The sequence below is a fragment of the Doryrhamphus excisus genome, unplaced genomic scaffold (genome assembly GCF_037039965.1).
Source record: "Doryrhamphus excisus strain RoL-2023G ecotype Guam unplaced genomic scaffold, RoL_Dexc_Guam_v1.1 HiC_scaffold_24, whole genome shotgun sequence".
NCBI classification, from domain to species: Eukaryota; Metazoa; Chordata; class Actinopteri; order Syngnathiformes; family Syngnathidae; genus Doryrhamphus; species Doryrhamphus excisus.
The window spans coordinates 3,043,152-3,062,556 of NW_027621862.1; the positions used below are offsets into that span (position 1 = coordinate 3,043,152).

The window sequence follows — 19,405 nt, forward strand, 5'->3', positions numbered from 1 at the left end:
AATCAGGCTTAAAATTGTTGCATTTATTTTGGGGATTTTTTATTTATTTTTCTTCAAAATTTAAATAAATAAATAAATAAATTTAACAAAAAATTAATTGAACATAAATAATTTAACTAAATTTAAATTAAAAAAACACAATATCACCTCACTTAACTACTTGTAGCATGAATGAATTTATTGTTACTCTTACTTTTTTAAAGATGAGTGTGAATGGTTGTTTGTCTATATGGTGACCAGTCCAGGGCATACCCCACCTCTTGCCCAAAGTCAGCTGGGATAGGCTCCAGCACTCCCGCCAATTAACCTAGCTTGTTTTTGGGATGCTAGGTTAATTAGCGACTCCAAATTGTCCATAGGTATGAATGTGAGTGTGAATGGTTGTTTGTCTATATGTGCCCTGTGATTGGCTGGCCACCAGTCTGAGATAAACAAAATTAAAGTTTATATTACACTATAAAAAAAGTATAAGAATGTAGTCAAAAGTAGGAAAAAAGTAATGTAAGGGAAAAATGTTACATAATTAATAACACAAACTGAGATGCAATTTTAATAAATGTAAAATTGTTCCCTGAATTCTTGACCTTTCCAATGTGTGGTTCTCCAAAAAATTTGGCTAACCGTGCTAAGTGCTAAGTTAACGATGCATCAGGTATTCATTAACTAAATCGCTTTGTTGACAACTTGGAAATGAAAAAAAAAACATAATTAAAAACCCGCCTACTGATTTTTTTGTTGTGTTGGTTGGCCAATTAGGCTCGAATTTTACACTTAATACTTTGTTTACATTATACATATAATGTAAATATTTCTTCCTTTACCTTTATGTTGCAATCTACCCTCATCCTGTTTTTTTTTTCCTCTCTCTTCTTCTCTTTCCACGCCATTCCTGACGCCTGCCGTCCGATCCAACAACCAACAGCGGATGAACTTGGCATCGAGTTCATGGGTGAGACAGTCTTCCTGTGTCTATGTTCTGTGTGATAACATCATCATAACCCCCCCCCTCCCACCCCGCCCCCCTGTGAAAATGATGCACCATGTAGCTGAATGAGGCCGCTCTCCTTGGGAGAAAAAAAAAAAAAAAAAAAAGAATGTGGGCCAGTCGCCATGGAAACACGGCGGTTGGGAATTAGGTGTATACTGCCTCTTTGTCATTAAAGCAGGCCTGTATGTTTGCATGTGTGATGCAACAAGGCTAAAAAGGACTACAAGTCATGTGATAAATACTGTGTTAGGACTACAAAAAGGGTTGATTGCTTGATCATCTCATCATGACTCCTTTTTTCATTCATGCTTTTTTTTTAAATCCTTCCATTGCTGGAGCCTATCCCAGCTGACTTGTCCATAGGTATGAATGTGAGTGTGAATGGTTGTTTGTCTATATGTGTTACTAATACTAATACTAATAATAGGCTATAGTCAACCACAAGACAGCGATCAATTAATTAATTTAGGATTTTTTGAAACTTAATGACTGTATTATGGACTGAGTGGTTAGCGCGCAGGCCACACAGCTAGGAGACCCGAGTTCGATTCCACCCTCGGCCATCTCTGGCCGGGTTTTCTCCGGGTACTCCGGTTTCCTCCCACATTCCAAAAACATGCTAGGTTAATTAGCGACTCCAAATTATCCATAGGTATGAATGTGAGTGTGAATGGTTGTTTGTCTATATGTGCCCTGTGATTGGCTGGCTGGCCACCAGTCCAGGCATTTTTTTAAAAAAAATCCTCCCAATGCTGGAGCCTATCCCAGCTGACTTTGTATGAGTCGGCCAAAAATGCATGTGGAAGTTGGAAGAAAACATGCAAACTTCACACAGGGATTTGAACCCATATATTCAAGATCCCCTACCAACATTCTAACCACTATTCCACCGTACCGCCCAAGTTCTTTTTCCAAATCTAAATCTCACTGTAGATCATATTTTTGACATGACACAGCTAGGAGACCCGAGTTCGATTCCACCCTGGGCCATCTCTGTGTGGAGTTAGCATGTTCTCCCCGTGCATGCGTGGGTTTTCTCCGGGTATTCCGGTTTCCTCCCACATTCCAAAAACATGCTAGGTTAATTAGCGACTCCAAATTGTCCATGACTAATAATAGACTATAGTCAACCACAAGACAGCGATCAATTTATTAATTTGTGATTTTTTGAAACTTAATGACTGTATTATGGACTGAGTGGTTAGCACGCAGGCCACACAGCTAGGAGACCCAAGTTCGATTCCACCCTCGGCCATCTCTGGCCGGGTTTTCTCCGGGTACTCCGGTTTTCTCCCACATTCCAAAAACATGCTAGGTTAATTAGCGACTCCAAATTGTCCATAGGTATGAATGTGAGTGTGAATGGTTGTTTGTCTATATGTGCCCTGTGATTGGCTGGCCACCAGTCCAGGCCTTTTTTTTAAATCCTCCAATGCTGGAGCCTATCCCAGCTGACTTTGTATGAGTCGGCCAAAAATGCATGTGGAAGTTGGAAAAAAACATGCAAACTCCATACAGAGATTTGAGCCCATATATTTAAGATCCCCTGCCAACATTCTAACCACTACCCCACCGTACCGCCCAAGTTCTTTTTTCCAAATCTAATCTCATGAATGCCTCCCAGCTATCGGACTTGAAAAGGTCTCTAATGGTTTTACGTGCATGCAATGTGTTGCTTTTCTCCCGGCCATTCAGAAGAGCTTTGCTGCGCTTCTGCGCTCCCGCGCCTCCCAAAATAAATAAATAAAAAAAGACCCATTTCACAAAAAGAGGAAAATCAGGCGGCGCAGCGTATGATGCTGAGCAGAGAGAGAGAGAGAGGTCACTTGAATGACGCTAAAGGCGGTGACACTTCTTGACACTCATGGGGACACGTCTTCCGAAATAAAGTGCAGCGTGATGACTGCTGCACTCCGCTGACGCGCTCGCTTATTCCCACTCGTCGGCAGGAATTGGACCGCAGGAAGCACTCAAAACAGTTGCCGTGTATAGCATCCCGAGTGAGGGTTGATAAAAACGTGGGCAGACAGGCACAGATGAGAGGAGAAAAGACCTCCTGCGGTTCTTCTCTGTTGTTGACAGAAACTACAGACAAGCCAAGCCGTCACAAACAGGCTGTTACTTTTACTGCATTTGTCCTGCTGATGTCACACTTTGCTTAGAAGACAGCATGATGCCTTCACGGACCAGGACAACACCTGGAAAAAACGATACTTTGTCTGGAAAATAATGTGCACTATTGAATGGGAAAGTTTTATTTGCTAGTGATGTGCATCATTATGACAAATAACATCCATTCACTATCAATCCAGCCCTCAGTCTCCTCTTGGATAAAATGTCTTCTCCTACATGGCTATAAATGACTATAAATAATGAAAAATAACAATGGATGCTGCAGTTTTATACTCTGCAGTCTCCACTTTGCTGCAGCGGTGGCCCTCAGTCTCCTCTTGGATAAAATGTCTTCTCCTACATGGTTATAAGTGACGATAAATAACGAAAAATAACAATGGATGCTGCAGTATTATACTCTGCAGTCTCCACTTTGCTGCAGCAGTGGCCCTTAGTCTCCTCTCGGATAAAATGTCTTCTCCTACATGGTTATAAGTGACGATAAATAACGAAAAATAACAATGGATGCTGCAGTATTATACTCTGCAGTCTCCACTTTGCTGCAGCTGTGGCCCTTAGTCTCCTCTCGGATAAAATGTCTTCTCCTACATGGTTATAAGTGACAATAAATAACGAAAAATAACAATGGATGCTGCAGTATTATACTCTGCAGTCTCCACTTTGCTGCAGCGGTGGCCCTCAGTCTCCTCTTGGATAAAATGTCTTCTCCTACATGGTTATAAGTGACGATAAATAACGAAAAATAACAATGGATGCTGCAGTATTATACTCTGCAGTCTCCACTTTGCTGCAGCGGTGGCCCTCAGTCTCCTCTTGGATAAAATGTCTTCTCCTACATGGTTATAAGTGACGATAAATAACGAAAAATAACAATGGATGCTGTAGTATTATACTCTGCAGTCTCCACTTTGCTGCAGCAGTGGCCCTCAGTCTCCTCTTGGATAAAATGTCTTCTCCTACATGGTTATAAGTGACGATAAATAACAAAAAATAACAATGGATGCTGCAGTATTATACTCTGCAGTCTCCACTTTGCTGCAGCGGTGGCCCTTAGTCTCCTCTTGGATAAAATGTCTTTTCCTACATGGTTATAAGTGACGATAAATAACGAAAAATAACAATGGATGCTGCAGTTTTATACTCTGCAGTCTCCACTTTGCTGCAGCGGTGGCCCTCAGTCTCCTCTTGGATAAAATGTCTTCTCCTACATGGCTATAAATGACTATAAATAACGAAAAATAACAATGGATGCTGCAGTTTTATACTCTGCAGTCTCCACTTTGCTGCAGCAGTGGCCCTCAGTCTCCTCTTGGATAAAATGTCTTCTCCTACATGGTTATAAGTGACGATAAATAACGAAAAATAACAATGGATGCTGCAGTATTATACTCTGCAGTCTCCACTTTGCTGCAGCAGTGGCCCTCAGTCTCCTCTCGGATAAAATGTCTTCTCCAACTTGGTTATAAGTGACGATAAATAACGAAAAATAACAATGGATGCTGCAGAATTATACTCTGCAGTCTCCACTTTGCTGCAGCAGTGGCCCTCAGTCTCCTCTTGGATAAAATGTCTTCTCCTACATGGCTATAAATGACTATAAATAACGAAAAATAACAATGGATGCTGCAGTTTTATACTCTGCAGTCTCCACTTTGCTGCAGCGGTGGCCCTTAGTCTCCTCTTGGATAAAATGTCTTCTCCTACATGGTTATAAGTGACGATAAATAACGAAAAATAACAATGGATGCTGCAGAATTATACTCTGCAGTCTCCACTTTGCTGCAGCTGTGGCCCTTAGTCTCCTCTCGGATAAAATGTCTTCTCCTACATGGTTATAAGTGACAATAAATAACGAAAAATAACAATGGATGCTGCAGTATTATACTCTGCAGTCTCCACTTTGCTGCAGCGGTGGCCCTTAGTCTCCTCTTGGATAAAATGTCTTCTCCTACATGGTTATAAGTGACGATAAATAACGAAAAATAACAATGGATGCTGCAGTATTATACTCTGCAGTCTCCACTTTGCTGCAGCAGTGGCCCTCAGTCTCCTCTCGGATAAAATGTCTTCTCCTACATGGTTATAAGTGACGATAAATAACGAAAAATAACAATGGATGCTGCAGTATTATACTCTGCAGTCTCCACTTTGCTGCAGCGGTGGCCCTCAGTCTCCTCTCGGATAAAATGTCTTCTCCTACATGGTTATAAGTGACGATAAATAACGAAAAATAACAATGGATGCTGCAGTATTATACTCTGCAGTCTCCACTTTGCTGCAGCAGTGGCCCTCAGTCTCCTCTTGGATAAAATGTCTTCTCCTACATGGTTATAAGTGACGATAAATAACAAAAAATAACAATGGATGCTGCAGTATTATACTCTGCAGTCTCCACTTTGCTGCAGCAGTGGCCCTCAGTCTCCTCTCGGATAAAATGTCTTCTCCTACTTGGTTATAAGTGACGATAAATAACGAAAAATAACAATGGATGCTGCAGAATTATACTCTGCAGTCTCCACTTTGCTGCAGCAGTGGCCCTCAGTCTCCTCTTGGATAAAATGTCTGCTCCTACATGGCTATAAATGACGATAAATAACGAAAAATAACAATGGATGCTGCAGAATTATACTCTGCAGTCTCCACTTTGCTGCAGCAGTGGCCCTCAGTCTCCTCTTGGATAAAATGTCTTCTCCTACATGGCTATAAATGACTATAAATAACGAAAAATAACAATGGATGCTGCAGTATTATACTCTGCAGTCTCCACTTTGCTGCAGCGGTGGCCCTCAGTCTCCTCTTGGATAAAATGTCTTCTCCTACATGGCTATAAATGACTATAAATAACGAAAAATAACAATGGATGCTGCAGTATGGGGGCTGGAATGAATGGAATGATTATCACACATCAGTTAGCATCTGCTATGTGTTGTTGGAAACTATGACATTTACTGACAGCGGCATTGGTGGCTATATGCTAATGCAGACTGTGTGTGTGTGTGTGTTGCTTGTATGCCCCCCCCCCTTATGGTAATGCAAGACAAATTCCTCCACTTTTGCTTTTCCATCCCCAGCTGCAGCCTCTTTATGAAATTTAATAGACTGTATTTTCTCCCTCCGCAGAGAGTGGTGACACCTACCAGAGGCAGGTGTTGTCCATCTTCAGCATTGCCTCGGGGATCTGTCTTCTCGGAGTGGCGTGCATGGCTCTCTACCGCCGCAACAAGTAAGCGACTCGCACACCCACTCGCTCGCCATCGTTCGGCCGCCACCACCCGACTTAGAGTGAGCCTCAGGGGGCCATGCAGAAACGCACTATACTTTTCATGAAATTCTAAATAATAGACGATTCGCAGCATCCTTTATTCAAGGCGAAACTGTCGGGAGACATTTGGGACGGATTTTATTCCGATGATTTCCAAACACCAGCATATTCAGAGAACTCAAACCTCAGATTGAACAACATTTTTGTGGAAAAAATATGTCTTGTTTGAATCAGAAAATCTTGTAAGATTTCAGCATCAGGACCTTAAATGGGTCATAGGTCAATTTTTATTGCGTGAATTTTTATTTGTGCAAAAAAAATCCTTCATTCATTCATTTTCTACCACTTATCTTCACGAGATGGCCGAGGGTGGTGATCAAACCCTGGTCTCCGAGCTGCGCGCTAACCACTCGACCGCCGTGCCACCAAGTACAGATACAGATACAAATAAACCAATATTGTACCATGAAAATTGTACCATCCTCACAAGGGTCACCTTGTGGGGGGGGTGCTGGAGCCTATCCCAGCTGCGGGGTACACCCTGGACTGGTCGCCAGCCAATCACAGGGCACATATAAACATGCTAATTAGTGACTGGATGTGAGTGTGAATGGTTGTTTGTCTATATGTGCCCTGTGATTGGCTGGCGACCAGTCCAGGGTGTACCCCGCCTCTTAGCTGGACAGCTGGGATAGGCTCCAGCACCCCCGCGACCCTTGCGAGGATAAGCGGTAGAAAATGAATGAATGAACTGTAATAATTATATTTGTAATATATATATATAATTATATTTTAATAATGATTTACTGTAATTATTATTTTATTTTATTTATAAGTAAGTACTTTATTTATTTTAATTAATTCATTCATTAATTAACTTAATTAATTTTTATTTATAAGTACTTATTTATTTAGTATTAAATAAGTATTTTCCCCTTCCTGTGAAGAAAATATTAAAAAACTGCATGTTTGGGCTTAAAAACTTTTATTCATAAATATAATACGGACTGTAATCATTGTTATTGCTAGAAAAATTACTTTTGTCATCAATTTGTTCACTTTCCTTTAAAGAAACCTTAAAAAAATGCTTAATTTGCTTAAAAATACACTTGAATAATGTGTTAATTTTTTCATTTTGATATATCGTACTTCAGTATGTGACAAAAATAAATAATAAAAAAAAATTAAAATAAAAAATATATATATTAAAAAATATTTAAAAAATATTAAACATATTTAAAAATATTTAAAAATATTAACAAATATTTAAAAATATTTAAAATATAAAAAAATAAAAATACAAAAAAATTAAGTCATAAAAAATACGTAAACTATATTAGGAAAGCAGGAAGTGAACAAATATAACAGTTACTGATTGTAAAAGTACCAGATGGAGGGGTAGGATTTAATAAGCTTTGCTTCTTCCTACTCCTTTCGGACATGTGGAACTGTGAACTGATTATGGGATGCATTCAATTGTAATCTGATGCATGTTGAAATGAAATTAAACCATTACCATTACCATTACCATTACCATATCAAGAATAATGGTCAAAATGAAAAACTCCTACATTCTTTAGCTTTTAAAAAAATGGCAACATGTAAGGGCCTGTCCTTCCCTTTAAATTCAACTTTGATTGGATGAAATGTTAATTGATTCTTAAAACTTTCAGATGAAATGTTAATTTGTCATTAAAAGTTAATCTTAGAAAGAAAAAAAAAAAACACCCACACAGGGCTGGGAAACGTTGGCGTCCTTGCATGCTAAACACCATCCAACTAAAGGGCACCGTAAGAAGACAACACTATTTCAAAGTCTGCTTTCTATCTTTCTTGGAAAAGTCAACGAGAATTGAACAGGAGATGAAATCCTGCGTGTTACTGTCTGTGCGACATTCATTATAACGCCGCACCCGGTCACGCTGACCCATTTGTATCACGCCGTGTCAGAGCTCCACAACACAGAAAATAAAAGCCCGTCTGTTCTTTTTTTTTCAATTAAGAATATGTATAACCCGAATTAATTCACCCCCCCTACAGACTGCCATTAATTCCCTTTGTCTACATGCCTTTTCTTTCTGCATGTGAGAGTAATTGACGTCGGCAGCCATTAGTACGCTGGCATATTCATACTCCTACAGTGGGAGCTCGGGGCTCCAACAAAAGCCTTAAATCACATTTTCCCATTGGTAAGAATAGAAATAGCATCAGTCAAACAGCCGATTTAATAACACATTTTTGGCACACAAGTTAAAAAAAGAAGTTAACCACTGTACACAGCTCAATTCCATTCATTATTAAAGTCAATGGAGCGAAATTGTACTGAACAGCCAGGACAACATGACTTATATGGTCCATTTCCTGTTCAATGGTTGTCATCATATTTATTTGTATTTTTTTGAGTACGTTTGGGGCTGCACGGTGGATGAGTGGTTAGCGTGCAGACCTCACAGCTTGAAGACCAGGGTTCAATTCCACACTCGGCCATCTCTGTGTGGAGTTTGCATGTTCTCCCCGTGCATGCGTGGGTTTTTTCCGACATTCCAAAAACATGCTAGGTTAATTAGCGACTCCAAATTGTCCATATGTATGAATGTGAGTGTGAATGGTTGTTTGTCTATATGTGCCCTGTGATTGGCTGGCGATCAGTCCAGGGTGTACCCCGCCTCTCGCTCGAAGACAGCTGGGATAGGCTCCAGCACCACCCCCCCCCCGATCCTTGTGAGGATAGAAAATGAATCACTGAATGAATTAATGTAACATTTACAGGGCTTCTTGGTTGCACAGTGGTGGTGTGGTTAGCGCGCAGGCCCAACAGCTAGTAGACCCAAGTTCAATCCCACCTTCGGCCACCTCTGTGTGGAGTTTGCATGTTCTCCTCGGTTTTCTCCGGGTACTCCGGTTTCCTCCCACATTCCAAAAACATGCTAGGTTAATTAGCGACTCCAAATTGTCCATAGGTATGAATGTGAGTGTGAATGGTTGTTTGATTATATATGCCCTGTGATTGGCTGGCCACCAGTCCAGGGTGTACCCCGCCTCTTGCCTGAAGACAGCTGGGATAGGCTCCAGCACCCCCCCCCAACGCTTGTGAGGATTGAAAATGAATGAATGAATGAATTAATGTAACATTCCAAAAACATGCTAGGTTAATTAGCGACTCCAAATTGTCCATAGGTATGAATGTGAGTGTGAATGGTTGTTTGTCTATATGTGACCTGTGATTGGCTGGCAACCAGTCCAGGGTGTGCCCTGCCTCTCGCTCGAAGACAGCTGGGATAGGCTCCAGCAACCCCTGCGACCCTTGTGAGGATAAGCGGTAGAAAATTAATGAATGAATGAATGAGTACATTTGTTTAATTTTAGGTAGTACTAGTGATCTTTTTGTGTCTTATTGTTGTTATCGTCTGTACTCATCAATAGGAGACAGCGTGAAAAACTCCAAGCTCACTTTTCCGAGAGTCGCGTCTTGAGGGACTGCAGCATCAACGCTTCTGGCCTGATGTCCAAATCGACCACCAGAACTCAATACAGCCTCCAAAAGGCAAGTTCCCACCTGGTTTTTGTTGTTGTTCTTGGTATTTTTACCCTCAAACAGTGTTTTGTTAATTTGCTAACCGATGACATCGGCTTATAAGCGCGGAAAATTCCAACATCCTGAGATCCCAAATGAATCTTGTGTATCAAAATGATGGTAAATGGCATTTAGCTCATGACTTTGAATTATTCACAATGACTGAATAATGCATCTCCAGCCAGTGTTGTTAAGTTGCAAACACTCACAAAATAAACAATATGCTGCAGCAGGATTGGAAAGTTTGCAAAGATGTGAAGTCATGTGATTGAATTATTCATTGCTAGAATTACAAAAAAAAGGAGGACATTTTGCAGCAAATCTTCATGAGCCAAATGAATGCATAGCCAACCTTTGGTAGCATCCTCATCTTTCATCTCTGCTACCTCTGGCGACCATGTAATGTCCCTCTGATGTACTCCTTCCTGATCCTATCCATCATGGTCACTCCCAATGAGAACCTCAGCATCCTCATCTCTGCTGCCTTTGGCTAACATGTAATGTCCCGCTGATGTACTCGTTCCTGATCCTATCCATCATGGTCACTCCCAATGAGAACCTCAGAATTTTCATCTCTGCTACCTCCAGCGACCATGTAATGTCCCTCTGATGTACTCCTTCCTGATCCTATCCATCCTGGTCACTCCCAATGAGAACCTCAGCATTTTCATCTCTGATACCTCTGGCGACCATGTAATGTCCCTCTGATGTACTCCTTCCTGATCCTATCCATCATGGTCACTCCCAATGAGAACCTCAGCATCCCCATCTCTGCTACCTCCGGCTAACATGTAATGTCCCTCTGATGCACTCCTTCCTGATCCTATCCATCATGGTCACTCCCAATGAGAACCTCAGCATTTTCATCTCTGCTACCTCCAGCGACCATGTAATGTCCCTCTGATGTACTCCTTCCTGATCCTATCCATCCTGGTCACTCCCAATGAGAACCTTAGCATTTTCATCTCTGATACCTCTGGCGACCATGTAATGTCCCTCTGATGTACTCCTTCCTGATCCTATCCATCATGGTCACTCCCAATGAGAACCTCAGCATCCCCATCTCTGCTACCTCCGGCTAACATGTAATGTCCCTCTGATGCACTCCTTCCTGATCCTATCCATCATGGTCACTCCCAATGAGAACCTCAGCATTTTCATCTCTGCTACCTCCAGCGACCATGTAATGTCCCTCTGATGTACTCCTTCCTGATCCTATCCATCCTGGTCACTCCCAATGAGAACCTTAGCATTTTCATCTCTGATACCTCTGGCGACCATGTAATGTCCCTCTGATGTACTCCTTCCTGATCCTATCCATCATGGTCACTCCCAATGAGAACCTCAGCATCCCCATCTCTGCTACCTCCGGCTAACATGTAATGTCCCTCTGATGTACTCCTTCCTGATCCTATCCATCATGGTCACTCCCAGTGAGAACCTCAGCATCCTCAACTCTGCTACCTCCGGTTAACATGTAATGTCCCTCTGATGCACTCCTTCCTGACCCTATCCATCATGGTCACTCCCAATGAGAACCTCAGCATTTTCATCTCTGCTACCTCTGGCGACCATGTAATGTCCCTCTGATGTAGTCATTCCTGATCCTCATCTCTGCTGCCCAACCATCTCAGTCTGGCCTAAAGGACTTTATCTCCAAGGCCTCTAACATGTAATGTCCCTCTGATGTACTCCTTCCTGATCCTATCCATCCCGGTCACTCCCAATGAGAACCTCATGCTCCTCATCTCTGCTGCCTTCGGCTAACATGTAATGTCCCTGTGATGTACTCGTTCCTGATCCTATCCATCATGGTCACTCCCAATGAGAACCTCAGCATCCTCATCTCTGCTACCTCCAGTTCTTTCTGTCATTTCCTCAATGGTACTGTCTCCAGACCAAACAACATGGCTGATCTCACCACAGTTTTGTATACTTTTCCTTTCATTTTAGCTGAAACTCGCCTCATGTTCCAAGCGAAACTGTCATTGTAAGCAGAAGCAGTAAACACGGTCGTAAAAAGCTGAGAGAACCATTGATCCACAGCAGTAATTCTCAACTGGTGGATCGCAAACCCTTTTTCAGCATCTGAGGAGGCTTTTGCCTGGGAAAAAAAATGTTGCTATTCTATTTGTGACGCTCTGCTTCTCACTGCTCTCATTTTACCCTCACTTTCTTTTGAGGGAAAAATGGTTTTGAGATTAGAACCAATTGTGTTCTTAGCGTTAATAATGATTATATATCTGCCATGCCGTGCACAAAAGAAGCAAAACAGCGATGATGTATTCATAGTGGTGCTACTGCACTCTGACGATGGCTGCTTTTGATAGGACTTTTTCAAGAGAGCATTAGGCTGCAATTACGTGGGCATGCCTCAACCTTATCTGTGACATCTAGTATATCAATTACATCCTATCATGTACTGTAACGCATGCAGCAAGCACTCTTATGAATGCCTTTGTCACTTCTCTATATGGAGTGTAAGTAAAAAAAACTGTTTTAAGGCAACAATATAATCGGCTTTTGTATAGTATATGTATAACCAGAAGGTTGTTGGGTCGATCTAAAAAGCTGTACATGCTAATATGCTAGCATGTCTTGCAAAGCATCGGGTAAAAATAAAAGTAAAAGTTGTTTACGTTGTTTTTTTTAACCACAGGCAGTTATAACGGACTTCAGCTCTTGCACCTAGCAGAGATGAGGACGCTGAGGTTCTCATTGGGAGTGACCAGGATGGATAGGATCAGGAACGAGTACATCAGAGGAACATTGCATGTTAGCCGGAGGTAGCAGAGATGAGGATGCTGAGGTTCTCATTGGGAGTGACCAGGATGGATACGATCAGGAACGAGTACATCAGAGGAACATTGCATGTTAGCCGGAAGTAGCAGAGATGAGGATGCTGAGGTTCTCATTGGGAGTGACCATGATGGATAGGATCAGGAAGGAGTACATCAGAGGGACATTGCATGTTAGCCGGAGGTAGCAGAGATGAGGATGCTGAGGTTCTCATTGGGAGTGACCAGGATGGATACGATCAGGAACGAGTACATCAGAGGAACATTACATGTTAGCCGTAGGTATCAGAGATGAGGATGCTGAGGTTCTCATTGGGAGTGACCAGGATGGATAGGATCAGGAACGAGTACATCAGAGGAACATTACATGTTAGCCAGAGGTATCAGAGATGAGGATGCTGAGGTTCTCATTGGGAATGACCATGATGGATAGGATCAGGAACGAGTACATCAGAGGAACATTACATGTTAGCCGGAGGTAGCAGAGATGAGGATGCTGAGGTTCTCATTGGGAGTGACCAGGATGGATAGGATCAGGAACGAGTACATCAGAGGGACATTACATGTTAGCCGGAGGTAGCAGAGATGAGGATGCTGAGGTTCTCATTGGGAGTGACCAGGATGGATAGGATCACTAACGAGTACATCAGAGGAACATTACATGTTAGCCGGAGGTAGCAGAGATGAGGATGTTGGGGTTCTCATTGGGAGTGACCAGGATGGATAGGATCAGGAACGAGTACATCAGAGGAACATTGCATGTTAGCCGGAAGTAGCAGAGATGAGGATGCTGAGGTTCTCATTGGGAATGACCATGATGGATAGGATCAGGAACGAATACAGTGTGATAAAACGTCACTTTTGGGGTCTATTTTTCAGGAAATTTTGGTTCAAGTCCTAATTGTACCACAATCGGTGTTCGGATAGACAGTTGCGTTTTTTAAAAAACCAATGGACTTGCTGGAGACATTGTTGTATCTGTAATCAAATCCCGTTTCTCGGTTTTGTTGCATCCGCTTTTGCGTGAGTACTTCTCAGAATGTAGCTCTTAACCCAGAGCTCTTCAATAATGCACGAGCGTCTACCGCTGAAACCAACACCCGGTCTTCAGCGAGCCCCACCCACGGAACTCCTAAAAGCTCTTTGAGGCTGTCACCCGGAATGATGACTTTGAGCGGTTGACAGCTGAGAAGTGTTAGAACGTTTAATGTAAATCCAGGCCCGGAAAGACAATCATATCCTTCCATAAAAGTTTCCGAAACGAGTAAAACCAGGCTTTCATGTCGGGTTTCAAAATTTCCCGAAGAGCTTGAAGGAAGCCGAGTGGAAGACACAAACATAAAAACAAGCTATACCAAAACAGTATGAGGTAAGCTTAAGGTAGGATGGGATAGATCATTGGCTTTAAGCACCCCGGGAGGAGGGAATGAGCTGTAGAGTCCGAGGAAAGATTGCCAAGCGACCACAGCGACATCCGTCTCCACCCAACGTCAGCTTGAAGCCATGTTGGAAAAAGACATGTGTGAGATTTCCAGAGCATCATTGCACCACAACATCAGAACGCTGTTCTTCTTTATCTGTGCCTTTGATGGCTGAAGTGAGCTCGAAACAAAGATCCTTTGAGGCGAGGATGGATGCTTTTTAAAAATCACTCCCTGTGATGTATGTACGTGATTTTAAAAATTATAAAAAAAAACAGTACAGGGTTTTTTTTATTCGGTTCAACTACAAGAGTAAAAAAAAATAAAATAAAAATCTAATTAAATTATGCTTGGAAAGCTGCACATTTCCATGTGGCACAAACATCCACTTCTCTTTGAGAAGCTATTCGATAGACACTGCAATGAGATATTGGACTGAATCTAAAAGTGTATTTAGAATAATAATAATAGTAATAACTAACACATAATATTGATATTGTCCAGTATTGCCGATATCGATATCAGCCTATATATCAATGTCAGGTAATGAATCAAAATATGTGTTTTTTTTTTTACTGTGATGTCAACTGACGCATTTCCAAAATAATCGCAGTTTATGCACAATAAGAAAAATAATTATTATTTATATAGAAAAAGTATCATAATTATTTTAAACATTTTGTCTCATCAAAAGCCATTCAAAAATCCTGACTAAGAGTCAACTAAAATAACATGTTCCGGTAATATCGCAATAATAAATTCACAAATAAAAATCTAATTAAATTATGCTCGTAACACGTCAGTTCAGTTTGGAAAGCTGCACATTTCTATGTGGCACAAACATCCATATAAGAACAACATGCAAAGTTTGAAATATTATCAGACATCCTAAAAAAAATAAAAATTAAATACCTTTGTACATATTTGTCCAATTGAGTGGACATTGAGTTAAGTTAAGATTGTCCCGATTGTCATTTTAGCACTAGTAACGTAAAAACAAAAATCAAAAAACTACATCAAGTCATACCTCAAATTAGAGGTCTCGGTGAGGGTTTTCCAAATGTGTATTTATTTTGTTGATATGACCTTCGATCATGACACAATGACCAAAAAATAAGTAGCTGCCAATGCCTCATTTCAGCGCTAAATGAATTCCGATTCAGTGACTTCCAAAAAGTCCTTGAAGTCTTTTAGAAACAAAGATCCTTTAAAGCGAGGATGGATGCTTTTTAAAAATCACTCCCTGTGATGTATGTACGGGATTTAAAAAATAATAAATTGTGCATTGATAATGCTGTTCAACTAAAAAAAAGGTCAGTCAGGATAATTCATAATGCCGCCTACAGAGAACATACTTACTCCTTATTTCTAAAATCACAAATACTTTAACTTGCTGATATAACTGATGAACTGATTATGTGATGCATTCAATTGTAATCTGATGCATGTTCAAATGAAATTAAACCATTACCATTACCATATCTAGAATAATGAAACAAGAATAATGGTCAAAATTAAAAACTGCTGGCATTCTTTAGCTTTTTAAAAAAAAAAATTGTTACATGTGAGGGCCTGTCCTTCCCTTTAAATTCAACTTTGAAACCTAAAAAAAATGCTTAATTTTGCTTAAAAATACACTTGAATAATGTGTTCATTTTTTCATTTTGGGTTTGGTACGTGACAAAAATAAAATAAAAAAAATTAAAAATTAAAAAAACATTTTAATCATAAAAAATATGTAAACTATTTTAGGAAAGCAGGAAGTGAACAAATGTAACAGTTACTGACTGTAAAAGTACCAGATGGAGGGGTAGGATTTAATAAGCTTTGCTTCTTCCTAAACCTTTTGGAAAAATAAAATAAAATAAAATAAAATAAAATAAAATAAAATAAAATAAAATAAAATAAAATAAAATAAAATAAAATAAAATAAAATAAAATACATTTGAAAGGTTAATGTTCATTTAAGTTATCATATACCTGACAATATTACATTACATTTTTAATTATATTAGGAAAGCAGGAAGTGAACAAATGTAACAGTTACTGATTATAAAAGTACCAGATGGAGGGGTAGGATTTAATAAGCTTTGCTTCTTCCTACTCCTTTTGGACATGTGGAACTGTGAACTGATTATGGGATGCATTCAATTGTAATCTGACGCATGTTCAAATGAAATAAAACCATTACCATTACCAACTACAAGAGTATAATACCACAGTGTTCCGAATACTGTTCTTATGCACACAAAGTCAGTACTAAGTACTGCAGATCTTGGAAAAACCTGTAGGAATTGCTTGTACCAACTGCCAAAGCTTGATCAACCTCCATTTCTGCAAAACCCAGCCTCAACCGGTTGGCATCCGGTAAAAATCGAACAGATACTGACAACTTTGCTTTTTTGTGCCAGACACTCAGAAGAAGAAAAAATTCAATTTTCCCGGTAACAGGAATCCATCCCTCAGAGAGACTGCATGTACCGTATGAAGAATTTAATTGCTACTTTGTTTAGCGAGCGCTGTGACAACGACGATGGTCTTGATACGAAACGCTTCTCAAAGTATCGCCATAATTAATGAAATGGCAACTTGCCGTCGAACCGTTGAATGCAAACGACGCGTAGTTAAGTGATTATACGACAACAAGGAGCTAGCAAGCAGTGCCAAAAAATGTGTAGTAATATCGGTTGTTGTACTTGGATATGAATACTAATCTGAATGCATCGTGTTCTAAAACAAAGTAGTCCTTGTCTTTGTGTGCAAATACAATAAATTCCAGAACCAGATTTCGAATTCATCAACCTCAAGAGTGTTTGAATTTAAAGTTGTCCCCGGAGAAAGATGTTCGGAATTATCTCCCGATTGTGATTTAGTTCTTTCCTGCAGGTGGAGCTTTCTGGGAACTGTCCAAAGATAATGGTTCTCATTTTGATAAGACTATATGGGAAAAAGAATAGCCTATAGGGCGTTGGGGCAAAGCCATTAATGTGTAGGATTAATTCTTGTCTCCGAGAACCAGCGTGCTTGCTTGATGCTTTTAATCTGCGCTTTAAAATGTAAAGTGTAATTAAAGACAGTGCCGGATCACGAGGGAATACGCCATTGAACACGAGAGACAGAGGGGGACATAAAACTCACCAGACTGCCGGTATGCCGCTTTATTCCCACATTATGTATTTTACCTCCAAACACTTTTGACTGTACTGCTCTACATCACTTGCGGCGGGTTTTTATTTAGATCGCAGCTAAAAATGGATCCAAAGTTAACTGTTTTGAGGAGTAATTGGATTTTTTTTTACGCTCCGGGCCTCTTTCTGTAGTTCAGAAGTGGAATTGGATTGTAAAACGCAGTGCGAATAGAATGGTTTTTATTTGAAAAAATGTATTTGGGTACAGAACTGGACTCTTGTATCAATGAGGAAAATGCACAGAATTAAAAAACACAATCTAGAGCAATTGCTGTGCTGCTCTAGAAGTGAAAGTTAAGCCTGTGTGAGTGAGAACCGTGCATTTATTGTGTGACTCTCATTGTTTTTTTAAACCAGTTGTTTGCAATTCTGTGAGTGTGTATTGTGAAGATCTCTTTGAGAAACTATTAGATATAATATTAATAATAATAATATTAATAATAATAATAATAATAATAATATTAATAATAATAATAAGTATTATTATTATTATTATTATTATTATTATTATTATTATTATTATTATTATTATTATTATTATTATTATTATTATTATTATTATTATTATTATTATTATTATTATTAATATTAATAATAATCTGTTACTGAATCTGCATGCAATTACTGAATCTGTTATTATATAATAATAATAATAATAATAAGTATAATAATAATAATAATAATAATATTAATAATAATAAGTATTATTATTATTATTATTAATCTGTTACTGAATCTGCATGCAATTACTGAATCTATTATTATATAATAATAATAATAATAATAATAATAATAATAATAATAATAATAATAATAATAAGTACAATAATAATAATATTTATTATTATTATTATTATTATTATTATTAATATTAATAATAATCTGTTACTGAATCTGCATGCAATTACTGAATCTGTTATTATATAATAATAATAATAATAATAAGTATAATAATAATAATAATAATAATATTAATAATAATAAGTATTATTATTATTATTATTAATCTGTTACTGAATCTGCATGCAATTACTGAATCTATTATATAATAATAATAATAATAATAAGTATAATAATAATAATAATAATAATAAGTATAATAATAATAATAATAATACTTATTATTATATTATAATAATATATAATAATAATAATAATAATAAGTATTATTATCTTATAATAATATATAATAATAATAATAATAATAATAATAATAATAATAATAATAATAAGTATTATTATTATTATTATTATTATTATTATTATTATTATTATTATTATTATTATTATTATTATTATTATTATTATTATTATTATATAACAGATTCAGTCACTTCCAACAAGTCCTTGAAGTCTTTTAAGTAAAACAAAACTTTATTTATCACAACAGAGCTCAATTCCGACACCACACACACACACATTCGCCCATCGCTCTCGACACTGGCAACACAATACTTTCTCATTATCCACTAATCACGGTCACGGCAAGCGAATTCTGAACATCAATATTACAACACAAGTCTCGGTACGCACATTTTAGGTATATCTGCTGTGCAAAAATATTCCGACTTATTAAAAGTGATTTTATGGATTCCACTTTGAGCAACTTCACCTCAAGTCACGCCCTTTCCACGCTTCTGCTTCACCATAGACGCTGAATGCAAAGTGCCTCATGAATTTAGTGTCCATATTTAATAAGCCTTAATTGCATTGTTATGAATGCCATTGTTATTCGTAGTCATGTCTTATCGGAACACAACCAGGATGAAGAAGTGGATTTTCACCGAAATGGAGGTTATGATACTGGGAAAAGTATCATATTTGGAGAACACGGTAACAAATAAAACAAAGATTGAGTGACAGCATGTCCACTGAACCCACTACATACATTTCTATTTTTAGTAAGCAGCTTGTTTTTCTTAATTGATGCCACATTTTAGATTAATGCAATCAGTTAATGCGGACCGACATTTCTGGAAGTCCTCGGGATCGCTTGGGAGTGCGACCAATCACAGCGAAGTGGGCTGTATTCAGGTGGAAG

At 38.8% G+C, this 19,405-nt stretch overlaps 1 protein-coding gene across 1 annotated transcript in view; it reads left to right on the forward strand.

Annotated features, from left to right (window-relative positions):
* The window catches only part of nrg3b (neuregulin 3b), a 241,533-nt gene that overhangs the window by 205,153 nt on the left and 16,975 nt on the right, over positions 1-19,405 (forward strand). Inside the window, exons 4-6 of the mRNA XM_058061816.2 lie at positions 923-949; positions 6,242-6,344; positions 9,807-9,927. Of these exons, the coding sequence (XP_057917799.2) occupies positions 923-949; positions 6,242-6,344; positions 9,807-9,927 (251 nt within the window). The remainder of the gene's footprint in view (positions 1-922; positions 950-6,241; positions 6,345-9,806; positions 9,928-19,405) is intronic.